At 40.1% G+C, this 21,456-nt stretch overlaps 1 protein-coding gene and 1 long non-coding RNA gene across 2 annotated transcripts in view; one reads left to right on the top strand and one right to left on the bottom strand.

Moving 5' to 3' along the window:
* The first annotated feature begins 1,487 nt into the window (after positions 1-1,487).
* Positions 1,488-11,958, top strand: gna15.1 (guanine nucleotide binding protein (G protein), alpha 15 (Gq class), tandem duplicate 1). The gene is made up of 8 exons (XM_008335409.3): positions 1,488-2,061; positions 2,360-2,522; positions 4,064-4,248; positions 5,221-5,375; positions 6,765-6,893; positions 7,345-7,474; positions 8,042-8,195; positions 9,386-11,958. The coding sequence occupies exons 2-8, from the start codon at positions 2,372-2,374 to the stop codon at positions 9,589-9,591; spliced, it is 1,110 nt and encodes a 369-aa protein (XP_008333631.1). The 5' UTR covers positions 1,488-2,061; positions 2,360-2,371; the 3' UTR covers positions 9,592-11,958.
* LOC112486740 (uncharacterized) overlaps positions 11,134-21,456 on the bottom strand; it is a 15,012-nt gene continuing 4,689 nt past the window's right edge. Inside the window, exon 2 of the long non-coding RNA XR_003049208.1 lies at positions 11,134-12,855. This is a non-coding gene — a long non-coding RNA (uncharacterized LOC112486740). The remainder of the gene's footprint in view (positions 12,856-21,456) is intronic.

Genomic DNA, 21,456 nt, shown 5'->3' with positions numbered 1-21,456 from the left:
CAGATCACCTGCTGCTCAGTGAACACCAGCTGATATTAGTCCGACCACAGCACAGCCATCAGGATACAACTTTCTCCCACTGCTGGTCACATGCTTTCTGGTGTTATTGTTTCAACCTGTTAAAAACGATGTCTTCCACTCAAATCAACACTAATTTTATTTAACGTAGAACCAAAATAAAGCTTACATGGGTTTCAAAGGAAAACTATATTATATATAGATATATATATCAATAGTCAGAAAAGTCACGGTTTTACACCAGTGTTCGTGTTTCAACCTAAACTCCAGCTGAAACAAAAAGACAAGCGTCTCTGCTGCAGACGTAACTTTATCCGCAGCCAACTTAGACCAGTTTAAAGAAAAGATAAGTAAAGACGTCAAACTTCCGGTAGTATTCTTTCAAAATAAAAAGATAAAGTATCCTAAAACTTATCCCACATTATCCCAAACCTTGAGGCTGATAACAATGATAGATGTTATTGTAGTAGTTGTAGTGTTCAATTTTTAAGGCCCGGGCTGTATGGTGTTTGGATTTGTTTCTGTTTCACAAATTCAAGTAGGAACTAGGAGGTTTGCATGATAAAAACAGACACATTGGCATTTTTTGTTGTTAGTTCTTCAAGATTAAAGAATTAAGATGCATGCGTTTATTTGTCAGATGACCAGTTACACAGGTATAACTACACTGAAATGTAACCCTGAGTCACTTCTTTGCAGTTTGCAAACATCAGTCAGAGCTAAGAAAACCGCCTGCTAAACCCCTGACCAGGAGTCACATCAAAATAAGTGTCTGTACAGCTGTTAAAAAACCTGAGCACATCAGAATGCAGGACAAAACAATTAGTTGATTATGCACTTGAGTATCTAAATGTCACCTGTAGATGTGATGCTGTGGTTTAGTAAGGTCATAAATTTGACGTAATAAAATAATTATCAGCTTTAGCTGAGTGCTGTTATGCATTCATTTGTTTGCAAACTATGCAATGGACGGTTTTGCTCGTTGATTCCAGTTGTATACAAGTTCTACACTCAGTGCCATCTAACAGACACCCGAGGGTGTGGCTGTGGTCCTATTATGTGCCGAGTTTCATGTAATGTGACATTTACAAGCATTGTTGTCTACTGTGATGTCACATTATGCAAGTATGATGCTTTTTAATTTTTTAATTAATTTATTTTTTTGGTGCTTGGGAAGACTTTTTTAGGAGCCACATTGTACTTTTAATCCAATCGACTTGATAAACAAAACTATTTAGATCCATTTAAGATCAATATTATGTTGTTTTTGCCTACATGATGCAATTTACCACTGGGGCAGTGGTGGCTTAGTGGTTAAGGAGGCGGACCTGGGTCCGGAAGGCTTCAGGTTGGAGTCCACCGAGGTGCTCTGAGCAGGGCACTGTCCCCACACACTGCTCCCCGGGCACTCAAAGCTGCCCACTGTTCACTTTGGTGATGGGTTAAAAGCAGAGGTCACATTTAGTTTTGTGCAGTGGTGTGTTTCACAATGTCACAATGACAAGGAGTTCACTTTCCTTTCCTTTCCTTAAAAGACCCCCAAATCATGATTTGAATAATGGAAAAGTAATGATTTCATTCTTAATTAATGTCCTTAAAACAATGATTTCGTCTTCTTCTTCCTCTTTGACATCCATGATGAATGAATCTCATTCGGGGCCTTCAAGACAAACACAAGACACCTACAGTGTGCTCTTACTTTTACAATAACCGCGCCTGACTTCCGTCGCTGCTGCGGAACTCTGCCGCTCTCTTGCCGACGCGTCACCCAGAGCGCATTCCGGTTACAGTGCGTTCGCAGTGAACCACGGAGGCTGCGCATTCCTCTGTAGGCGCGGTGAACTTTCCTGAGTGGCTTCTTTTCACCTGTTTTTTTTTTAAAGAAAATAAAAAGTTAATTTTAGCCAATGTGTTGAGTAAGCGTTGTTCACAGTGGCATCGTTTGCGCTCCGGTGGCTGTGGACAGGAGAGACAGTGAGGAATGGATAAGAAATCAGAGTCTGTACCTGCGCGTTAAAAGGGAGGCAGACTGAGAGACTGCAGGTTTGTGTTCTTCCTGTTTTTACTCCTAAGCTTCTTCTGAAAACAATAATCCATCTGACTAGTGTAAAACAACGCGCCGTGAGAACTTATCTAAAGTTAAACAGTGATGTGTTGACGCAGGGAGTAATTCTGTTTGTGGCTTTAGAGAAAACTTCCTGGGAGCAGGTGTTTGGAAAAAAAAAATCCCGAGCCGAAAGCAACGGCTTTCACGCACGGGAACTTATCACGGTCTTTATGGCCTGCTTTTAATGGCTGACTGCAGTTCATGATTTACCAACATTCACCCTCACTTTTCCAGTGGTTTTTGGCCATGGCTGGCTGTTGGCAGTGGTGCCGCCGCACCTGCGTGTGCTGTCTGTCGGAGGAGGAGAAGAGGACCGTCGCTGTGGACCGGGCCATCAAACAGGAGCTCAAGCAGCAGAAGAAGAAGGAGAAAAAGGAGATCAAAATCCTGCTGCTGGGTCAGTGACACATCCACGGATACACAAACACGCTCAGGGACACCAATTGAAATAATTACACTGATTAGGAATATCCAGTGGATGTACGTGACACAGCAAAACAACAGGAGTGTAAACGAGGAAACACATGATGTCCCAGCTCTTCTGCTGTGTCCAGGGTTTTTGGCCTCCATGTGTTTCAAATACTTCATTTACATTTTTATTTTTTAGAAATGAAATGAAAAGGCTCCTGTAGTTGGGCTCCTGTATGGAGGCGACCATGTTGGAATGCATTCTCCCTAATTTCACAACAAAACAAACAAACAAACAAAAATCCATCAGTTTTACCAAGACAACTGAAGAATATGTTGTAATCTATGGGCTAGCATATGATTAGTGACATAAAGGAAATTCAAACAAAATGCTACATCTCCAGATTTTGGCAAAAACTACTAAATGTTCCTATAAATGTAAATATAGCTTAAAAATCACACACTCAGAAACTTTCCTCTTGCTCTCTCTCACACACACACACACACACACACACTCACAATTGCATTAATTAGAGAAATTAAAGAAATCGGAGGGACTTGCGGAACACCCTGTATACAAATGAATACTGCCTGGCTTGTTTCATAGCCTGCAGCCAAGTGAGAAAATGACGCAACACGTGTGTGACTACAACTAAGTATTTAAAGAATGGTCCAGATCAAGATCGGTTATACCTGAAAAACCACAGGGACTGAGAGTACTCACCTTCCTCATCACTTCCTCGGGGTCATTTCTATAACCACCACTTTGGACAAGTTTAATTTGATGTTCTTAATGTTTATAATTGAAAACAAAAAATGAAGAATCAATGTCCAAACTTAGTTCGAAACAGATAAAAATACATTCATGTGAGAGTAGCCCTAGGGTCCAAGCATGAAAATGCTTACGGTTTGCAATATTTCCATGTTTTCTTTAAACAAATAACACACACACAATGTTGAAAATAACACACACAAAAAGTGACTTGCTGAGGTGCTTTGCTATGGATTAGAAGAGAAGTGAGTAGATGATTATTATGGCCTGTCTCTGAATTTTATTAGCTGATTGTGTCATTTAAAATATATATTACAGTAGGCCTTTGTCCCTGATGTTAGAATACCTAGACTAGACTGCAGACATTGTTTGTCGACCTAACTTAAATTAAAGATCTGACTTAAGGGAATGTGGGGTATAACACGTTTATATTAACAACTCCAAGTGATGAAGTAGGGTTTGTGAAGATGCTACCGCTAAGAGAAGGGGTGCCAGGTTGAAAAGGTCATGTTCCTGCTTTGTTGGCTGGCGGCAGTAAATCATTGATGCATCAGCAGCTGACAAAAGCTGCTGATTAATTAGCATTTATCACATATTTTTAGAATGACAAAAATGCAGAACACAACACTGGTCAGACCTGAACACTATGTACCTATAAAATGAGAACAGGTTTCACTGTTAAACTGTATTGTTAATGTTAGAATGGCACAATACTCTGATTGTAAATATTGTTGAGTAATATTTCTGTTTTCTCTCAGGAACGGGAGAAAGTGGAAAAACAACCTTCCTCCGACAAATGAGGATCATCCATGGGCGGGGCTTTTCAGAAGAAGAGAGAAAAACCTTTGCTAAATTAATCTTCCAGAACATCTTCACAGCTATCAAGGCCATGACTGGAGCCATGACCATGCTGAAGATCCCCTACGCCAACCCAGAGAATGAGGTAAACTCAGGAATGTCGTACTCAGAGCTACATCTCAGACAACACAGAGAGACGCGCCGCGTTTCCTGTGAACAATTTTACTCCACAATTCAGATGGTGGCACAAATGTGCTAGCGTTAGCTGAATGAGTCTGAAATGGTTGCAATATAAACACGGTTAAACATGTTGTAGTAAATAGGGGAAAGTTGTGTTAACAGTAGCACATCACTAATGTTTAAGGAAGGAACGTGATAGGTGTCTGTGTGTGATGTGCAGTGTGTGGGTGCAGAGTCAGCCAAAAACCACAATTAGGACACCATGCAGAAAAAGGTGTCAGTTGAATTTGCTTCCAATAAACAGATTATTTTAATCCCAGTGGAAATAAACTGACACTGTTGTCACATTAGTTAAAAATAAAATGAAGGATTAATTTTTTTTTTTTAAATCACACTCTCTGCCTACTGCTGGTAACACAAACAGCTGAACAGAAAGTGAGCACAGCTTTTACACCAAGAGCACATTTTAATTGAAAACATTGTCTCCTCTGTTAAGTCACTTGGACAGTGGACACCATGTCCGTGTTTCAACATGCAAATGAACACAAACAATCTTTGTTAAATGTTAAAGTTAATTAACTTAAATCAATTATATTATAATTATATTAATTAATTATATTATTATAATTAATAATTTGTTAAATGTTAAGCCATTGTTAAATAAACTACCCATGAGGACAGTAAGACAACACCCTGTGACGAAAAGTCATCATAGAGCATTGTGTCCCAAAGACTGGGTTGCGACCCTGTCATAGAGTACCAGGTCACTGGATCGACACATGTTTTAGCACTAGTACGAGCATTTGAATGAAGTATTGGTGCGTCCCTGTTACTGTGGAAACAGCAGCACTACAACCCTCTCACATTTTTTTTAACCAACAGCTTTCTTCCACAGTTCCCCATGATCATGACACCTGGGTTTTTTGCTGTCTTTCAGATGTTTGCCAAATGGCTGCAGGAAGTAAACACGGTGCAGATCGCCCAGCTGGAGCGAGGTTACGTAGAGGCAATCCGCCGCCTGTGGGCAGACCCCGGCATCCGTGTCTGTTACGGCCGCCGCTGCGAGTACCAACTGTTGGACTCCACAGAGTAGTGAGTATCTGTGTTGATACAGCTCTCCATGCTCAGCCACTCCTTTAAATGAGGGCTGGGAATTTGAGAGGATCAGATGATAAAACATTGTTGGTGAAAAGTTTCTGAAGGTGATATTACAGTGCAGTGATGATCTGTGATAGGCGTCATCTCAGTGCATGTGATAAATGGATAAACTATTTTACATTAGACCCAAATCTTCTACATATTTTAGTAGACCGGTGGTTCTCAAACTGTGGAACGTGGGAAAATTCATATTTTCACATTTACATTTTTAATTGAATAAATCTGAAACATTCCATGCACAATTAATACAACATTTAAACATAGACATCTTTCTAAACATCTCTCCTGTGTGGTGGAAGCTAACAGTGAAGGCCTACGCTGCTATATTCTAATGTTGGTCATCATGGTGGTACTCAGTGTTTTCTCAGGTGGTACAGATTTGAAAAAGTTGGAGAACCACTGTAATATATGTTTACCCAGTAAAGACAATATAAAGGTATTTAGCCACAACTTCTAACTGAGAGCTTAAATGTTCCATTGCGCTCCACTGTCACAGTGGTGCTGCAGTGGGACAGAACACTTTTAGTTTGGAAGTGGAATTTCCTTTTTGTCTGGGGATTGTTACCTGTTTCACTGCATTGTGTCCACTACAAAGGCTTATGGAGGGACAGTGATGTGAGATCTGTTTCTCTTGGACTTTCCAAGGTCCCCCAGGTGTACCAGAGGACATTTTTAGGATCAAGCTTAGCAAGATGTTTGTCATAGGTTATTCCAACTTACTTTAGGAGAAGATATTGACAACAGCCCTTAAAATTACCCAGATTTGTCAGTAACTTATTATTAAATGCATGTCTAAACGATGGCGTTTACAACAGCAGATGCCTACGTCTGTTCGAGCTGCCATTTGAAAGTTTCAAATGTGGGATATTTCCTGGTCAAACTTGTAATGTGTACTTTAGCCACTAGAGGGAGCTAGTATTCTTTTTCAATTTTTCTTCAAGCCTCACAATATTTTTTTTACCTTAGCCTATTAACTATGATCCAAATTAGAAAACATTTGAGCTTAACTACGGTATCAGAGTCAGACTGAAAAAATACAGAAACTACGAAGGTGGAAGGAGTTCACGCTGAAATGTGTGAGTGACTAAAGCCTGGAGCCTCGCTCTGTTTTCTCTCATGGCCGCTCTTTGTTTACCCAGCAGCTCAGTCATCATTGTGTGTACTTGATAAGAGACTAGCAGTCACATGAGTTAATGACAGAACAGCAGCCATAAAGTCTCAGCCTAAAGACAGACGGAAAGAAATAAATCATGTTCTAACCCTCGTGACCATTCTAATACAAATGTTTATAACCTCATTTTCCAATGTTCTTTTTCCTCTTAGCTACATGAACAGTTTGGAGAGAATATCCAGCCAGGACTACATCCCTACAGAACAGGACGTGCTGAGAGTTCGATTCCCCACCACAGGAATTCACGACTACTCCTTCACTATCAAGACCATCACGCTAAGGTGGCCAAACTGTAGAGGACATCCTGTCACAGCCACACATTTAAAACCACCATCTCTCTGCACCAGAAAAAGCAAAAACAAACAAAAACCCCAGCAATATTGACCATTACTAGGGTGTTTTTTTCTGCTCACACGTTAGAGTCACATTTCAAAGCTCTTCTGTCCAAAACTCTGTCAGGAAGTGAGGTGTATTATGTCCAGACCACAGGGGAGATTTAACACAGTGAACAACAATAAGTAAAATTTATTCAGAGTAAAACAAAAATGTGCTCATGTGTGAGGCAAGCTGTAAAACTCAAGGAACACACCGACGAGGCTAAGGTGTGTACAACTTAATTAAGTAAGTAATTATTTGATAGTCATAGTACACACACATTGCAAACCTGCTGTATCATGTAGAAGCAGTTGGGAAGTCTGGAACCGACTTTTACCTTTGTGCTTCTCCTGACAGGATTGTGGATGTTGGTGGTCAGAAATCAGAGCGTCGGAAATGGATACACTGTTTTGAAAATGTAACTTCCCTCATTTTCCTGGCCTCCCTTAGTGAATACGACCAGGTCCTGGAGGAGAGAGACACCATAGTAAGAACCTTCTGTCTGTCTGTTCTATTCTTTTGAATATATATTTATTATAACTATTATTATACTAAGAAGTCACACTGTCTCGTCCTCTGCATCTCCAGCTTCAGCTGTTTCTATTCAGCCACTATTATGAACCTCCTCACGGCTGTGAAAAAAACCCTGTTTCTCTTTCTTTGTGCCATCCTCACTCATCTGTACTCATCTGTGAGAGTCGTCTCAGAGTCGACCCGTTTCCGTTCGGAAACACTTTAACGATGAGGTCTCAAACTCACGGCCTGTGGGCGAATTATGGCCCACAACCCTCTCATATCCGGCCAACAACTAGACAGTTTTTTAAATTTAATTGTGAGTTTTTTTTATTGTATCTCTTTTTTAATTCAAACTGCTTGAGTTGGCCACTTAAAGATGAGAGAAAAAGGGATTTGTATTCCCTGTTGTATCACACAGTGCTCATATTACACAAAACATCATTTTTTCCCCTTTCATTTGTGCTTTGTTGTTTAACATGTGACCCTACAACAAAATGGCTCCAACCAGACCCCAACTTTCTGTTCATGTGATCCTCAGAACCGAATGCACGAGAGCCTGGCTCTGTTCTACACCACCATCCATTCGCCCTGGTTCCGTAACACCTCCATTATCCTCTTCCTCAACAAGACTGACATACTGGCTGATAAAATCCAGACCTCAGACCTGCAGAAATACTTCCCCAACTTCACAGGTAAGTTTTGTTTGTCATTTAATCATTTTTTTAGTTTAGTTTATAAAATTTAAAAAATGTCCCACCACAAGGGCAAAGGTTCCTAACAAGAAAGAATTTTTCAAAAATGTCCTCCAAAGTTTAGCTACACCCACACACAGGCACATAAACAGGTTTCTTCCTTTTTCGTCAGCTGTGCCGACCATGGCTGCTGTCCGTAGCTTTTATGTCACAACAGGCTGTTGAGTGCTGCCTTAACAGACCGAATAACTCCCCTTCAACCTCACCCTTCAGCCCTTCGTTACCCATGGCAACTACAGACAGATATGGTGCTTCCTGCAAACCCTGCATCAACTGAAGCCCCAGTGGTGCAGGTGTGAGTAAATTGAATATTAGTGTGTGTGCGGTTTGTGTGTCTGCGTCTGAGTCCGTACCCGCTGCGTTGTGTTGTGCCATTAGCTTTAACGGCCTATAATAATGACTCTCAGAGGGTCAGGATCCATTTAACCCCAACCCCTAACTTTAACGGCTGCTCTTTAGTGCTAATGCTGCTGTGCTCCTGTGAGGATGCTGCATGATGTCTGTGCACCACTACACTGAGGGCTGACATGCTAACTGTCAGCCCTAATTGAATGACGACTCTGTTGATACTTTAAGGTGAAAGCATTCGAGGATAAACTACTTCTTTAAGCAATTCAAATAAAATTACATTTATTTCTTCATATTTCATGTGTTTTCATTATTGGTAACACTTTAGTGTTTGGACGGTTCATGGTGTTATGATGAACTTATAACCCTCTTCTGCCTGGCCGTGCTTAGTCCTTCACTCATTAAACTAATCAGATTAGTGCGGGTGGCCTTCAACAGCTGTTAGATAGTTCTAATACCAACTATATTTTCCTTAATAAATAAATAACTTTATTTTTGCATGTGCAAACTCCAGATGAAGCAGAAAACAACTGCCTAAAATACCTGAAAATAATAATAATCTAATCTTCTACTTCTAATCAACCCTAATCTGAAGTCGTCGTCTCACGCAGTCAGGCACTGTTAATCCACATCCATCCAATAACTTAAAGTTGCTGATAATGATAATTCATAATAATGACCTATAATAACTTGAATGACAACATTATTCAAATCAACAGACTATGTAATTGTCTGATTATATAATTGTTCTTCTTCCTTTGTCTCTTCTTCTACCGTCACAGGTAAGAGGCGTGATACAGAAGATGCTAAAAACTTTATCCGCAAGATGTACGAGCAGAACGCCATCAACCGGGACAAGAAGGACGAGTGGAAAACACTTTACCCACACTTCACGTGCGCTACAGACACCAACAACATCCGCCGGGTGTTCAGCGATGTCAAGGACACAGTACTGCTCAAATCTCTAATTGACTACGGAGTCATGTGATATATTTTACGTTGGCAAAAATTGGGAGAAACGATTGGGCTCTCGTCCCTGTCTGTTTCTCACCTGCACGATTGGGACCAGAGATGAAGGACATGGTGTAACTTCTTAAGATTCTTTCTTAAGCTTGGACTCACATCTCCTTCTACTCTTCGTCCAGAGGAAGACGCTGGGGAAAAAAATATAATAGTCCTGTCTTGCCCCATTCTTTTTCCAATCTCAAGTAGACAACTTGAAACACATTTCGGGAGGATTCTGGACAGAGACACGAAATGACTGCACAGCTTCCGACGGTGAAGCGATGAGATTAAAATCAGTCTTGTTGTCCCTCAGCCAGCAGCTTTTCCCTGTGTTTAGAATTTTGGCTTTTAGCAACAAGTGTTTGGGTCTTGCAGTGACTGAGCTGAATCATAATTGAAGCACGAGTCATCACACAGCCCAAAGCAGCGCATCATTAATGATGTTGTTGTTTATGTCTGTGATTGTCATATTGTCATCTCACGGCTCAGCACAGCAGCACCGGGCACAGTTTCTCTCAGCTCCTGTGTGCCGTCTGGTGTCGCCTAAAGTCATCCTGACATTCCTGCCTTCCTATAGTCTCTCTTTTTAGACACTGGTGCTTGTGAGCGGTGCCTAACAGATTTGTGAACGTGGCCTGTACTGTGTGTTCATTAACACACACACACGGAGACTCTTTGTTATTCAACTGCTCCCCACAGTAAGACGTTCTAACTCTAACAAGTCCCTGAGGAAAAGTGTATATATCATGGATGGATGTGACTGCCGATGTCCACACACACACATTCTCTTTGTGTGTACAGACAATGAGAATGGACACGTCATTGGCCCTGCAGCCTGGGTAAAAAAGAGGGAAAGGTGGACAGACAGAGTAAACTTGGACCAAAAGACATTTTTACAACGTCAGAGTTTGTTAACAGCTTGTTTTTCATTTTAAGTCATCTATGATTTCTTAAACAGAGAAATGGGTTTGAGTAAACTGTGAAGAAAGTAATCTGAGGACCACAGGCAGATGTACATTATTAAAACATCACATCTGCTGAGAAGTTCCTGTTTAGGACACTTGATGGCAGCCTGTTGCACAGACGCTGAATGTGTGTGTGTTTTAACTGTTTCATGGTAAAAGGGAACACTCAGCATTTACTTAACATCGTTGGTTCAACAGACATTTCTTTGAATCTTTCATCATCCACACACCCATGGTACGTCAAGACGTCACTGAAGGGTTCCCCCTGACTTTGGTTTGTCATAGTCGTGTTTTATTCAAAAAGCAGGTTCAGTTCAAGCGTTCTCTGCTTTGGTTAGTTTGATTTTGTTGTGTTATTGATTGACTCACTAATTATATTCAAGAAGAAAGCATACAGTTATTACCAGAAATGAAATCCTAGAAAAGAAATGGCCTTGCAATACTGTTGCAGCTTTTAAATGTTCATTTCTCGCTGCGTTAGACAAATCGCTGTTAGACTTGACATTTGAACTGTAGCCGTATCAAAATTCTAAAATCTCCAGTCCTGCAGCAGCTTAAAGAAAATAAAAAAAACAATTACAGTCTCTGTTATTCTAATACAGTCGTTCTTCTAAAGCTGTTTAGTTCTGCGTTATTTGTTATATGTTTTTGACTTTATTAAATTGATTCCACAAGTTCAAGCACAAATCACACTGGGTGGTGGACAGGTTTTCAAAGGTCACAACAATACAAATGAAAACAGGTTGTGGGGGAAAAAACTGTTTGGTTCATGCTGGGAGTTCAATCAACAGCAGTGGAGCAAAAGAGGAATAATAATAATAATAATAATCCACTGTTCAGGCACACTGTTCTGCTGGGTAAAGGGTAAAGAATATTAATATGAGGTGGCAGTGTGATCTCTTTCTGGTCCTATTTTTATCTGTGGTGGAGAGACGTTATTTTCTTTTCTTACCCGAAGAGTTCTACTGCGTGTGCGTCATTGACTGTCAAGGGCCTGTTGAATGGAAAATGACAATTTTGTAAATTGATGAGGAGCTAATATTAGTTTACAGTGTGTCTGTTAAGTGGTTTCAGCTGCTTTTTAAAATGTCGTGTCCAACCTGTTTGGATGTGGACAACGTCACTTTATGCGTTCAAAGATGGTACAAACACTCCTGAACCTTCTCCACTCAGACGGTTCTGATTGACCTACTGTGTGAGACCAATGTTATTTAATGTCCACATACAGTGTATATACTACGATCACAGAGCAGATTGACTAGTGAACTACTGAGCTGTACTGGGTGTCCCCCCTCTCACACGATGTGTTGTTTGTGTGTAGACTCGGGTAAAAACAGAGAACAGATTCATTATTTTTTGCATTAAAACATTGAAACTCCTTTAAACTCTTTGTCATTGTTTTTTTAAATTCATCTTCCCTGACAGTTGTTCAAGTGTCTTTTACCCTCTGTCACTCATTCTCTGTCATGGACGTTTTATTCAAGAAACAGTGTAAAGTACACAATCAAAAATTAAATATTCAATAATGACAAATATCCTGAACAGCCAACACAGTTTATACATTGTATGTGATGTGATTGGATAAGGGATGTCAACGGGGCATACTGGCGCTGATGGTGGTGAAGTGTGCAGTCAGAGGGACAGATCAGTTCGGAGTATATATAGGATAATATCTTATTGATTCATTAATTAGAAAAACTTCTTTCACTTAATTGCGATGGCCATAGTGGGGTGTATGTGTGGGGTACAACCCTAGTAGGATGTGGTCCATACAACAAAGTTCACCAAAGTTCGGCAAAGTTGTACATGTTACAATCAGGAATCCTACCATCGAACCACTGACCTCTTTACAGTGGTGACACAACCTGCTGACACTCAATGACAAATGATGTAAGAATGACATTTAGGGATGGAGAATGGTTAAATGGTTTCGACACTTCCTCAGGAAAGACTGTGGCCTCGGCAGCCAACGGTTGGCACTGCTCCTTGGTTGTTTGTGTTTCATTGTTTCCATCACTCATTCATCTCTTTGTTTCCTGACTTCTGAAGTTGTCCTGCTGCTGTTGCTTTTTTCCCCGTGTATCTTGCCTTTCTGATTGTTTTCTCCCCTATCTTTCCAAGTCCCTTGGTGAGTTCCTTGCCCTCCCAGATGGATCCCTGCATGTCCGATGTCTCTTGTGAATTATGTCTTCCTTTTAGTTCAAACAAGGTTTCTTACTCTTCTCAGTCTTTAGTTGTTTTTTTTTTTCTCGCTTGAATTTCCATGCCTTTGTTGATGCCTTCTGACAGAGCCATAAAGAGAGATACCATATGATTAGCATTAGGTTAGCAAATAGCTGTGTTTGTCCTGTTAGTTTTTGTAATAACCAAGTACTGACAGTAATCTATACCACAGACTCTCTCTTTAAACATAATGAGAAGATGGTGGAGTGTAGAAATATTAATATTCTATTATCTAGACCTCTGAAGGAGGGCGTTGGTGTCTGGCAGCAGGCCAACAGCAGCAGATCCTACATCCTGTAAGTTGGGTCTTGTCAGGATGGGATTTATTTGTGAGGCACAAACCTGATGTCAAATTGGATAAAACTGTCGGGATCAGTCACTTTAAACAGTTGTAATACTTTTAAAATGAAGTAAAAAAGTTTTCCCCAAATTGGCCAACCTGGTGAGAAAGAATGAAGAACGATCTTCTGAGGGGTTTGTTTGAGCAAGTTTCATACAATCCACCAGGTGCAACTGTGCACAAATCTTTGTTTATCCAGTGACACATTACAAGTCAGACAGCTGGAGTGACTTTCATCCAGCCCAGGCAGAACAGACAGAGATCTGAGACGTGAAGCCTGTGGGCATCTAAAAAACAGTCCTGCTTCCTGGGGAGTTGCTTCCTGTCTGTTGCTGATAAGTGACGCTCCCAGCTTTTTTTCCTCCATTTTCCCCCACTGTTCCTCAAACCAGATACACACCTGCAGGCTTCGTTATCCAACATATTCTTAAACACACACACACACACACACACACACACACACAAAACTGGCAGATTGTTGTGCAGCTGCAATCACACAGTAATCTGCACAGATTAATGTTTAAAAATAGAATAAAGATAGGAAGAAGCACAAAGCCCTGCAGAAAAGTGCAGCTTGTTATATTCAGAAAGGTGAAAGATTTAAACGACGTGGCTGTGGTTAATGTGGAACAGGAGGCTGAATAATTGCCAGAAACGGCGGTTATTGTGTAAGCATCCTTTATGCTGTGGCTATTCTAAGACTAAGGTAATCATTTTTTCCAACACTCAGGTGGAAGATGTTATTTTCTACTTTTCTACTTTGTTTGCCAGAGCCAGCATCACTGCTGTGCTTCTGCTTCTTCTAGATGTAAATGAACCTTAGAATGAATTTAGCTTTCAGGAGAACTGAGGTCAACTGTCACACATCACTGTGATGTAAGCAGTTCACCTTCGACGTTTGATATCTGACAGTACTTGACTTCCTGTGAAGTATTGAAATGTCCGGGTTGAAATGAGTTCAAGTCATGTTTTTGCCACATCAGAAAAACAAAACAATTTCTTAGTTTGTTTCAGGTATGTTTTATCTGTGCTCTAATATTGAATTATATGGAGATTGTGCAAACTAAGTCAAATTCTCTAAACGTGTATTAAGTAGTCCTACATGCATGTTATCTTATTGAGATTTTTCTAAGTATAATTATTAATATAATGTGCTCTCATTTAAAAACCTACAGGGACAGTGATGATAGTAGTGGGGAAACTATGAGGACACATTACCTTGTGTACCCCTCTGCTGCTCTGCTGGGTGGGCTGCATAATGCAAGCAGCCAGTTTTTGAGAAACGGCCTTGTTTTAATAATGTGAATAACACACTGGGTTCCCTGCTGAAATAAAGATGGATCACAGCAGCCGCTCTGCCCCCTGTAGGTCTGCTTTGGTCCCTGCTGATCTCTCTGTGGTCTGTGCAGTTCAGTCTTTATACCAGTTGCTCTTCCTGACACAATTCCCATCACTGCACCACTCCGTGCCCCGACCCCCTAGTGGGGTCACTGTGTAAGGTTTTAATAACCCATTTATTTACTTATGTAGAGTAAGATACATAAATCTTTACTGTAAACCTTTTCTCCACTCTTTCTAATGACTCCTCTGGTAAAGTTTCCATTATTTCTCCCATCAGTGGTGGACGCTCTTTACTCCATTATCTTCTCTGACCAGCGACGCCAAATCAAATGACACAGTACCCACTCATACAGTGTAGCCAGGGGACACACTGGCGAGATATGAGATTAACGTACAATGGGTCTTTCCTAACTGCTCATCTCCCTGAGGGAACACAGACCCTGGTCTGGTCTACAGTAGGTTAGAGAAGACGCTCAGTTATAAACACGCCTTTCCTGTTTAACTGTTATGTAAAATTAGCAGCTTGATTTTCTCTGAGAATATGATGACAAACAATTTTAATGACTTGCATAAAAACTGATTAATTTGTGAATATGTATTTAGAAAGTCTTAAGTAAGGCAGGCCACATCGGTGTTCAATGTTGAATACTAAAAAACAGATATCTTTGAAAAAGCTAAGACAAATCCTTTTTTCTCATTTTTAAATGATTGACTAGAATATTTTAATAAGCAAAGAAATATATATATTATATATTATTGACATCTATTATCGGGGGCCAGATATGAGAGCTTCTATGGACCAAAAGTGGCCCCCAGGCAGGTAGTTTGACACCACTGGATATTTTGTTTAATGCAAATTCTGGTATTTTTTCACACCAGACTGACATGAAGTAAAAGCTGTGTGCAATAATCGACAGGAAGCAAAATTACCACTGTAACTAATCACTGGCTTCAATGATACCAAGTGTCAAGTGACCTTGCAAAATACATTTTAAAAAAAAGGATAATTTTAACGGTGGACTAAAACATTTTAGCTGTGCATCATGAAATATCCTCACCTGAGCTGTAGAGAATTTACTGCTCAGCTAAGACTGCTGGACAAATGACAACATTTACAAAGCTAAACACACTTAATGATCTGCACCCAAGTACTACCACAACAGGGTTTATTGTGTCCATAGTTTAGATGTTCAGGAAACTGTAAGTAATATCATCCACAGGCTGCCATCGTGCTCCCCCAGCTCTGAGGGGTGGTCTGCTAATCCTATAGATCCCCCTCAGTCTTAAGAGTAATAACTTGTGCCCACACATCCCTTTTGTCTTCATCGTTCCCCACAGCTGCAGGAGAAGTAGGAGAAGGCGTTATGTAATTGTGTTGTAGGCTGGTGCCGCAGTCAGAGCAGAAACTCAGTGTGCAAAATCAAATAATGCATCATTAAGGAGAGTCAATAAGGACCTCCTAATAGGAGCAGGTGCTCGGCGGCATCATTTCACGTCAATCACATTTTTTTTATTCTCCGCAGAACCTTTTTGTCCCGTCTTATTGTGGATCCGTCCTGCGTTAGCCCACAGTCTTGAAGGTTATCACACCACAACGGTGAAGAGCTGATGAATAAGAGATGATATGCATGGGAAGATGAAGAATGAAGATGTTTCTCAGATGAACCATTGTGCTGCTAATGGCACTAACTGAACAGGTAGTCCCCAAGCAGTGTTGGAAGAGCAGCAGAGGCTGTGCACAGATAATTACCAACTTCATTCCTCATTCCCTCCACTGACACTTACACATCCAGAGCTGAATCATGTCGACTGAGGAGCGCTGCTAAGATACGGATATTTGCTGCAATGCTTTTATTGAAAAATCTCGTTTAACAAGTCATTTTTAAAACATCTACATCTCTGTCTTAGATGTGTTGGGATTTACCACAGAACTGAGTTGGACTTAGCCTAGCCTGGAGGGTAAAAGTAGTAGAAACCGGTGCGATGCTCTGTGCTTGATCGACGTGCTAATTCCAGACAAAAGCAGCAAGAAAAAAAATTAAAGAAAAGTGCTTTTAAATATAGACATGGGCAAAGAGAAGGCAGCCGGAGAGAGAAGCACTTTCAGGGTTTTTAGTGTGAGTGGGTCTGAATTTATTCTCAACCTTTCAAAACAAGAAATTATGGAACACTTACCCACTGCAAACATGACTATAATGACATTTACCAGACTGCAGTGATGTGTGCCCAGCTCTGTTGTGCATTTGTGTTAGCGAACATAAGCATAATAGACAGCAGGGAACAATCATGCTTTCTACAAAATCAGAACAGTGTTCACTCAAAATGTGAATGCACGTTTGCTTTCCATGTGGGCAGGTCTCATTGTGCTGGTTCTGTTTTTAGAAATCGGTGTGCACTGCCTATAAACTGTCGTTCTGCCAAACAAGGCCGAGAGATTGGTAAAGTGTTCGCTCTGCGTCATGAGCCAAAGAAAAACAAACATCAGGAGGAAAAAGCAGCGAAACTGTTTTTTAAAGCAAACCAAGGCACAGGTTAGCTTCAGCAGCCTTCTTCCTATTATTATTATTATTATTATTATTATTATTATTATTATTATTATTATTTTCACAATGTACAGTTGAATCCAGGGTTAATTCAGATCAATGAGTTGAGTTATTGTCAGGTCACAGGAGAGCTGTTGTCTTTATTAGTGTATATTTTTATTATTATCTTACCCCCCATTTCTCTCTCTGTCCCTGTGTCACACAAACACACATCAGACTGATGTTGATAGTTGCCATGGTAACACATCAAGCCTGTAGTTGCTCATGTCGACCCACTCAGCTCATTACCAGCTAAGAAGTAAGAATTTGGCTTCAAAATTATGATTCATGACCAGAACGAGGGCCTGGGCTGAAGGCATGAATGCCAAATGATCTACTTGTAAAACATCCCGTTGTGAAAGTAAAATAATTTCTTACAGTCGTCATAATAATAATATCAAGAAAAAAAGCCTCATATTTTTATGATTAACAAAAGTTAAACATTAAAAACTTCCTAAACAAACAGGTATTTTGTATGTACTGCTAACACTTCCCACCTAAAGAAGAAGATTTAAGTAATATCTATAGAACCCTCTACAAAAACAGGGTCTACATGTTTACCAGCAACTGGAAATAACACTAGACATTTTTGTGTTGACGTTTTATTAACAAGCCTTTTTTGTGTCAAAAGTCAATTTCTCTTCTTGTTAGCACTGGCAGCTACACTATGTTAATGGACAGAATTTCCATTTGTCCATTGAATTCACTCCCCTGCACAGTAATCGAGCGGAAAATCAATATTTTGAGAATAATAACAATAATGTAATAATTCTAGCAGTGATTTCTCTCATGTCTAGTTTTTAATTAATCTAGAACGTGAGATTCATCACCGTCTTTCAGTATAAACGTCTACTCTGGTTCACCTGAGTCCGCTGGTCTCCTCCAATATAAAATCTAAAGTCTATTAGCTCAGGCGTCAGTTAAGTTTCAGTTCCTTGCATTTACTCCCCCCCGCCGCCCCGCTGTTGTCTTCACTGCCGACAGCTCTCACATGCTTGGGTGCTTGTGTGAGGGAATGGGGGAGTCAAGGCTGATAGAGGGAGATGGGTGGAGGGAGGAGCAGGTTGGCAGGAGCAGGCAGGTGAAAAGAAAATGAAAAGAGAAGACTGATAGAAGTGAAGACGTTGAACAGACAAGGGCAGAGAGTCACGCCATTTTATGAGACAGAAAGATGGCATGGGTGGTCAGGGCTCCGAAGGCTGTGGGCAACGAGGAGGAGAAGGTGGAGGAAACAAGAGCCCACGGCTTCATCACACCCTCATTACAGACGGTATTGTCCATTTCATTCTTCCAGACCTGGTCATAATTCTCCTCCCCCTCTGGATTGAATAAAGCCCATTATTTTGTACGTTCACCGTCGACTGTGGCGTTTCACCATGTTTCAGGTTGAAATAATATCGATGTCCAGGTCTAAGAGGGATCAGAGTTTGCATTGTAATGATCCTTGATGAAGAAAGATGGGTCTGATGCTGCCTCTGTCTGCATTACCTGTCTAATTACACTCCGATGATGAAGGAGAGCAGGGAAAAAGATCTTGTTATCTTTATAAGCCTAATGTCATTTTGCTCCGGAGCCTCGACTGCAGCAGCAGTCCACTGTGAGGATTAGACCAGTGAGGTGTCAGTTTCCACTAAGTTAAAAATGAGAATACTGACAGATAAGTAACAGGTTACAGGGAGGTGTGGACCACAGCTGCTGGGTCACATCCACACTGTTCCATATTGACTGAAAAAACAGACGAACCTTTACAATGATTTATTAAAGAGCAACTGTTGCCCTTTCCTTCATCAGTAGTCATCATCACAACATTAGCCAGCACAGGCGATTGGTTGGTTATTCTGGTGAAGTTTCTGACGAAACTTCCAGATATATAACATGGGTTAATAGTAGGGATGTCCAATAATATCGGCCGACCGATATTATCAGACCAATATTAGCATATTATGTAATATCTGTAAGAATTGTTAGCACTTCTTCCTCCGATAATGAAAACCAGATAACGCAATGCCTGCGTTTCATCAAATGATGTGTGCCCTAAAAATAGTTTTGGGGACAAACGGCTGTGTATTAAAGTGAAAGTCACTAGATGGCAGCATTACAGCTCATTTAATTAATCTCATACTCATACAGTGGTTTGTACAGATAAATACATAATTATTACCAGGCCTACATCGGTATCGTATAATATCGGAGTTCGAAATTAAGTGTTTAGACAACAGCATATCGGACATCCCTAGTTAGTAGTGAACCTAGATCATGCACATACAGGTGATAACGAATCACTGAGTCTGAAACATTTAGTAAAGAACCATGTTTTATGTTGCCTTTATTTTGTACCAATCAAGAAGTTTGAGGCTGAATCCACTGTTGGTTTTATTATATCCTGGATTGGTGCTTTTTGTGTTGTGTTTCTCTCATGCTAACTCCTATCAGTGTTTCAGAGCTGCACTGTTTTGGTAACAACTACTGTAACTTATTAAACATTGAAGCAGCCGTGCAGCTTTAGTGGCAAACTCCACAGTTTCAGCAACAGGAGCTGTGATGAAAAAAGAAATAATGTAATTTAACCTCGAAAAGAAAAGATTAAAAAACAAAAAAAGATTATGAAGTTTTGAGATATTGTTAAAATGAAATGATAATGCATACAGCTGTTGAAGCTTAAAACATCGTTAAGAAATGTTGAATCAGTATCTTTAGCTTCATGGTAAATCACAGGGCTAGGCCTTATACTGTCAGTCAATGCTCTTCATATGATTAGAAAGAGTCGAAGAAGGAGAGGAGAGGAAACGGCAGCTCTCGTTTGATTATCACACAATTGTTGAGTAACAATCAGGCAGAGAAAATTTGTATTTTTTTCCTCCAAGTCATAATATTTAAATGCCACATACAGTAGTACAAGAAGCAAAGTTTAATTAAATGGAAAATTATTTACAGAGCAATGTCACTCATAATAAGCAAGGGCAAAAGTCTGGGAAGGTAAAGGTCGACGGGTCTCATCAGCGCACATACATGAACGGACAATAACAATTGACATTATTATCTTTTTAATGGAGGGTGAGTAAAGTGAGATGATTAAGGGGTGGGGGGGGAGCACTGACTGGAGGGAGTGGGGTTGGAACCGTAAATGAAGCCTTAAGTCTAAAATACAAGAAAGCAAAAATAGAATAGAAGCTTTTATATAAAAATAGAAGCTTTTATACACGTATAGAAGCTTTTATACACATATATATATATATACATATATATATATATATACATATATATATATATATACATATATATATATATACATATATATATATATACATATATATATATATACATATATATATATATACATATATATATATATATACATATATATATATATATGTATATATATATATATGTATATATATATATATATATATAATACTCCACTTAAACAAGTAGTAATTGAAGCATTGCATGAACAACATGTGGTGCAGTTTGTCCTGTGATATCGTTCAGCACAGGGGTGGTCAACCAGTCAACTCCAAGAGCCACGTGAACTGCCCCATCCCTTTATAATAATAAAATACAACTCTCCCACTCTTTTAAAACTTCCTGTGTACATTTTACCAATGTAACTTGCGCCAACGCCCATCGCCATGAGATTCACATAGCGTAAAAAAACCCCACACAGATAAAATTCGACATGAACGTAAGAGCCGCAGGTTGGCCATGCCTGGTTCAGAAGAACTGTTGAGCAATCAGACCCAGGGTTCTACGGAATCAAACAATGGTGTGTCTTTAGTTCGCGTTTCCTTTGAAGAAGAAGCAAAATGACAAATATTTACTCTGAGAGTGGCTTACTGCAGTAGCACAGCAAGCTAAAATCACAGAGAGTGTGAGTATGTGTGTGTGTGTGTGTGTGTGTGTGCGTGTGTGTGTGCGTGTGTGCGTGTAATGAGAAATTATAGAGGGGATTGCAGAGAGATGGTGGGATATGGAATGAAAGAGGAGGGATGAGGTTGAGTTGGCAGAGAAATAATGCCCCCTCTTGGGGGAGTGGGTGGAATGAGGATGACTGCTGAAGTCAGAGTGACGACCTGGAGAGTCTAAGATAATAATGAGAACAAAAAATGCCTGCAGGTACTTCGCCTGAACTGCAAGCTTATCATTTCAACAGTGGCAGGAAATGCTGATAAATTCAAGCTGTTTGTTTTCAACGCATTTGCCGCCTGTGGTGTGGAGCCAACAGTTTGGCCTGAGGCTGATGGGATGTCTCTGTAATAGCTGGTAAAATAAAAGACGTGCACTGTGTGTGTGGTTTTTGAATTTTACAAGATCATTAAAGGGATGTGTAACTCATTAAGTCATTAAACTATGTGATGTTCATGGTGTTCATGGTTCCTTGTGTGCAGTATGGCAGATAT

This window comes from Cynoglossus semilaevis, chromosome 2, assembly GCF_000523025.1.
Source record: "Cynoglossus semilaevis isolate Cse_v1.0 chromosome 2, Cse_v1.0, whole genome shotgun sequence".
Taxonomy (NCBI): domain Eukaryota; kingdom Metazoa; phylum Chordata; class Actinopteri; order Pleuronectiformes; family Cynoglossidae; genus Cynoglossus; species Cynoglossus semilaevis.
This window is presented reverse-complemented; position numbering and strand designations above follow the sequence as displayed.